The sequence below is a fragment of the Phoxinus phoxinus genome, assembly GCF_949152265.1.
Source record: "Phoxinus phoxinus genome assembly, chromosome: 13".
In the NCBI taxonomy this organism is placed as follows: domain Eukaryota; kingdom Metazoa; phylum Chordata; class Actinopteri; order Cypriniformes; family Leuciscidae; genus Phoxinus; species Phoxinus phoxinus.
The window spans coordinates 35,409,217-35,414,216 of NC_136888.1; the positions used below are offsets into that span (position 1 = coordinate 35,409,217).

At 48.1% G+C, this 5,000-nt stretch overlaps 1 protein-coding gene across 1 annotated transcript in view; it reads left to right on the forward strand.

Annotated features, from left to right (window-relative positions):
• The window catches only part of LOC307009684 (ryanodine receptor 3), a gene marked incomplete at its 5' end in the record, with an annotated part of 184,937 nt that overhangs the window by 148,061 nt on the left and 31,876 nt on the right, over nt 1–5,000 (forward strand). The window contains 1 exon segment of the mRNA XM_079633623.1: nt 4,923–5,000. This exon segment is cut by the window's right edge and continues 2 nt beyond it. Coding sequence (XP_079489749.1) covers nt 4,923–5,000 — 78 coding nt within the window.

Consider the following 5,000-nt stretch of genomic DNA (forward strand, 5'->3'; position numbering starts at 1 on the left):
AAGGACAGTTTGAAGATCCTCCGGAGTACGGGCCACAAAAGCACAGGCGTCTGCATACTACAGCTCCAGGACCTGCTCTCTACAGATTTGTGTGGTTGCGTGTAGCCTCCTAATATTTAAGAGGTTGCCATCTAATCTGAAGTCCACTGCCACACCACTGCTGTTTTCAATCTGGTTGTGGAGAAGCTTGGTGACGCACAGGAGGAAGATGTTAAAGAGCACTGGCGCGAGCACACACCCCTGCCTCACCGCTGTGTGTACAGGGAAGGGCTCGGACTCTATGGTCACCTGAGCACCATCCCATCATCGAATTGGTGAAGGATGTTAACAAACTTATTGGGACGTCCATACCTCAGGAGGACATCCCATAACTGTACGTTCACACCGCGGCCGGCGAGAGCGTCAAAATTCGCTCTCGCCGCCCTGCCATCGAGATTCGGGGATTCTCTGACGCTCTGACGTAGATTTTAGAATCTTTATTTAAAGGAGCCGCAAAGCAAATAAGAACTGAACATAAATCAGTATCCTATTTTGTGCATACTGGCCACACGTAGGGTATAAGTTAACCTATTAAAATCTTTTAAATGTGAAAGTAACAAAACACCAACCATTTCAGACACCTTTTTCCATTCATCGTTCTTTTTATTAATGTCCCTGTATGTAAACAGGGACACGTCGTACAATAACGGGAAACCCGCAACAGAAATAATGAACTTTTCCTCCATTTTGCTTCGGAACTAATGTGGTCGGAACCAAAGTTTACAGGATTGTGTTCTCTGGTATCCTCTCAGGCGGAGGACTTCTACATTACGATTGGTTGCCGCTGGTTGCCGCCGAACCGCGTCATAGCTTATTACCATAAAGTTGACTTGATTTCAACTCTTCTCGCCGCTCTCGCCGCCCAAGACGCGCCGCGCCGCCCTCGCCGGAGCTCGCCGCCGGCTCTCATTGAAAATGAATGGCTTCCGGCCAATTTGACGCTCTCGCCGCCGGCGGTGTGAACGCACAGTAAGAGCTCTCTTTGCATAGTATCGAATGCTTTCGAGAGATCGACAAAGGCCGTAAACATGTCCTGATGTTGCTCCTGGCACTTCTCCTGAAGCTGAAGAGAAGATCATGTCGATCGTGCTCCTGTTCTTTCTAAACCCACACTGTGATTCTGGCAACATTGACTCAGTGATGTTGTTAATAAGTCTCTGAAGCAGCACCGTGGCCATGACCACCAACAGAAAGGAGTGATATTTCCCCTACTATTGACGGCCTGGTAACCTTGTTCTTATAGATATCTACAATGTTTGCATCTTTCCATTGCTGTGGGATGTTCTCATCAGTCCAGGCCTGGGTAGAGGGTGCGCGTACATGTACCCTCCCTCCTTCAGTGGCTCAGCAGGGATGTTATCCGCACCAAGGGACTTGTTGTTCTTAAGGGAACGGACAGATGATAGAAGCTCCTGGAAGGTTGGTGGTAGACTGAGATCGTGGATGGGAGGAAGTTCAGGCAGGTGGTCCAGGATGGTGGGGTCTGCATCAGAGTCCTGATTAAGCAGGGTGTCAAAATGGCCAGCACACCTCAATAGCATACTATTCTGGTCCTTCAGAAGTGTTTGAGCATCAGCAGTTTTCAGCGAAGTGACACAGCGATTTATTGGACCGGTGATGGTTTTGACTAGCCTGGGTGCCAGCCCGAACCCCGCCCACAACATTTTTTGGTCGGGAAGTTCGGTCTGGACTCGATCCGTTGAGGAGTAATTATGGCCGGCTCCCAGAAGGCCGAGCCAATCAAATTGCAAGGGCGGGCTTTAATCGATGATGGACAGATGATCTGCGGTTACGTAATCACCACGTCATCAAAGAGCGCTTGGGTTGAATTGGTTTTCCACAAAGATGACTGCAGCTGGAGGACTGAGATGTTTAGATTCCGCTATCGCGTCTGTTATAAAAGAAATCGACAGCGCATTAATTTTAAAAGACGAACAGAGAACCGCAATCAAGGCATTTGTCGATCAGAGAGATGTGTTTGCCGTCCTTCCTACGGGATTCCTACGGGATTCGGCAAAAGTTTAATTTATCCGCTGGCTCCGATGGTCGCTAAGAAGACGGGACGCAATGAACACCAATGGAAGGGATGCGCTCACAATCTCTCTTCTCTGAAGCCTCAGATGAACACGCTTCTTCAGCCGGCTCTCTTTCGTCGTATTTCCATTTTTTTAAATCAGTCGAGTCACGTTGCAACCGTGTTATAAAGTTGAGACAGGGCCGACAAATGCGAGAAGATTTATTTGCTTTATTGTCGAGATCAAAACCTTATACGGAGAACTTGTTCGTATATACACACACCTTTTGTATTTCTCTCAAAAATGCTATTCGTGCTTGTAAGTACTCCGCAAATTCTTAAATTCTTTTTACAACAACTGCAAATATCGTTTATACTCATTCATTTACTACTTCTTCCAGCGTGCGTGCAGTTGAGCTCTGTTGACAACTATGCGTCGCTCAACATGCGTTGCTCTGATTGGTTGTAGGTCTATCCAATTGAGTGCAGAGGTTGTTGTTTTTCCTGGTTCGGTTAATCAAAGCCCTATGGAGCAGTATCAGACTCACATTCTGCCTAGAATATGAGTATGACGAAGTCAGGCTAGGTTTTGACAGCATTATAAAAATTATGCATGTCATTTTTATCGTCAAAGGATTGGGTTTCATGTGCCTTTTCAGCCCACCACTCATTCTGTATGGCCGTATTTGCTTTTCCACTTTCCTCCGAGCTGCCTGCCAATGCTGTCGAGTCTTAATGGATGAAGGGTTGTCTAAAGTTGCCCGGTGTGCTTTTCGCCTATCCTTAAGCAGGTTGTGGATGGTGTCTGAGTTATCGTCAAACCAGTCTTGGTGGTCCTTGCTCCTATAGACGATGGATTTGGTTGCTGCATCGTAGAGCTAATATAGTTCCACTGTTGTTCCATAGTTCCATTAGGGAGTTTCCGACTCCCTAAGTTTCTCAGCAAGGAAACGTCGAAACTCACATCTTGCTTCCATGTTTCTCAAGCGGTTACAATTAAGCCTCTTTTTGTTAGGCTTTTGCAGCCGCAAAGGGGAACGTACTTTCATATTGAGCTTGGCCACAATCATACGATGGTTGGTCCAGCACTCTGCACCTCTCATGGCACGAGTGATAAGAACATCCTTGATGTCACTACCCTTCACAATGATGAAGTCAATCATGTGCCAATGTTTAGAGCGAGGGTGCATCCACGAGGTCTTATATTTTGCCTTCTGCTGGAAGATGGTGTTGGTCATGGTAAGGTTATGCTCAGAGCAAGTAACCTCATGCCATTTGCATTCTCCCTGCCAATGCCATGCCTACCTAGTACTCCACTCCATATCCTGAAGTTCTGTCCCACCCTAACGTTGAAATCTTACCTTAAAAGAAGAGGATCTTATCACTCAAGGTGTGGGGACTACAGCTGGAAATTAGCCATAGAGGCTAAAGCTGCTCTTTTTGTTCTTTTTTCCCTAGCGTTGAAATCCCCAAGCAAGAGGATCTTATCACTCTTAGGGATCCTGCAAAGAGTTTCATCCAGTGCTTGATAAAAGTATTCCTTGGCCTCCTTTTCAGATGGCAAAGATGGTGCATAGGCACTGAGAAGTGTGGCATAATGCTCTTTGCCAGGGGGATACAGAGGGCCTTTCACTTTTCACAGGTGTTTCTGTGAGACTTGGTAGAAGGGTGTTCTTGATGACCAGTCCTACTCCATAAAGATGTTTTCCACCTGTGGGGAAACCTCTACAGAAGAAGGTATAGCCCGTCCCTTGCTCTGTTAGAGAGCTTTCATCCAGAAGCCTAGTCTCGCTCAGGGCAGCAATGTCGATGTTGTAGCGGCTAAGCTCAGCAGCGATCCGGCCTGTTGTCCTGTGAGGTCGGTCAGAGATGCCATGCGAGTCCAGGAGAGTCCTTACATTCCATGTTGCCAGTTTTATATTGTATTGTTTCTTATTTTCCTTATTTCGACCGCAGTAGTGGAATAACCCGATAGGCACGGTAACCTATCCAGGTAAAAGGTTGAGTGAGCAATTTTTATGCCACCTTTTCTAGGCCCTTCCCTAATTTGGGTGAGCGGTGTGGTCCCTATATAGGGGTCGCACAGGGGTTTGCCGCAACTACTGCCATTCAGTCCCAATTGATAGCGACCAAATAACCTGTGCCACTTCCCTGCAGGATTCTGACTAGGAGCTCCCAGTCTATTCGTACCTGCTCCCATTGCCAGACGCCCCATCGCCGTCAGACTTTAACCGTATGTAAGGTCCAGGTATTGTGTGGTCAGAGCTGGAGACCTGCACACAGAAGGTTTTAAAGTGCCAAAGAAGGTGCGCCATCCCTAGTAGCACTGACTTCACCATGATGAGGTAAATCCCGGTGGCAAGGGTGGTCCCAGGACAACCGACGGGTGCAGGAGGCTGTCGGGCCCTTTGTCTGTTAAGGCCAGCCTATTGCGCACCTCCAGAACATTGCTTTTCTGTCAGGGTGTGCTCCCTTAGCCCCGTCTCAACAGACTAACCACAAGGCAGTGGGGCTATTTGCCCATAGATGTCCACACAGTGTCTCTGGGACCCACTGCTGCTCCGAGATCGCCTGTAGTTTAGCCTGGGACCGTATGATACCCAGTTCCCATGTGTGGCCCTGAGGAGGCACTGCAGGAGTCTTGGTGGAGGAGAGGCTCTGTGCTGGCATGAGGAGGCTTACGCACTCAGCTCCTCTCTTCACCCTCTATCAAGAAGGCTAGCCAGTGGCAACAGCTGTAACCAGAGAGTAACAAGCAGACAGCACAGCACCAACTACACTACACTACTGCACTAGACTCACACACAACCTGTATTGTTTACACACACACTCTCTCTCACACACACACTCACTCGTTTTGCTGTTTCAGGGCGTTTGGATCCGATGGTCACGTTCACACTGAAGCTCGGCATCTCCATCCTCAACGGCGGGAACATCGTCGTCCAGC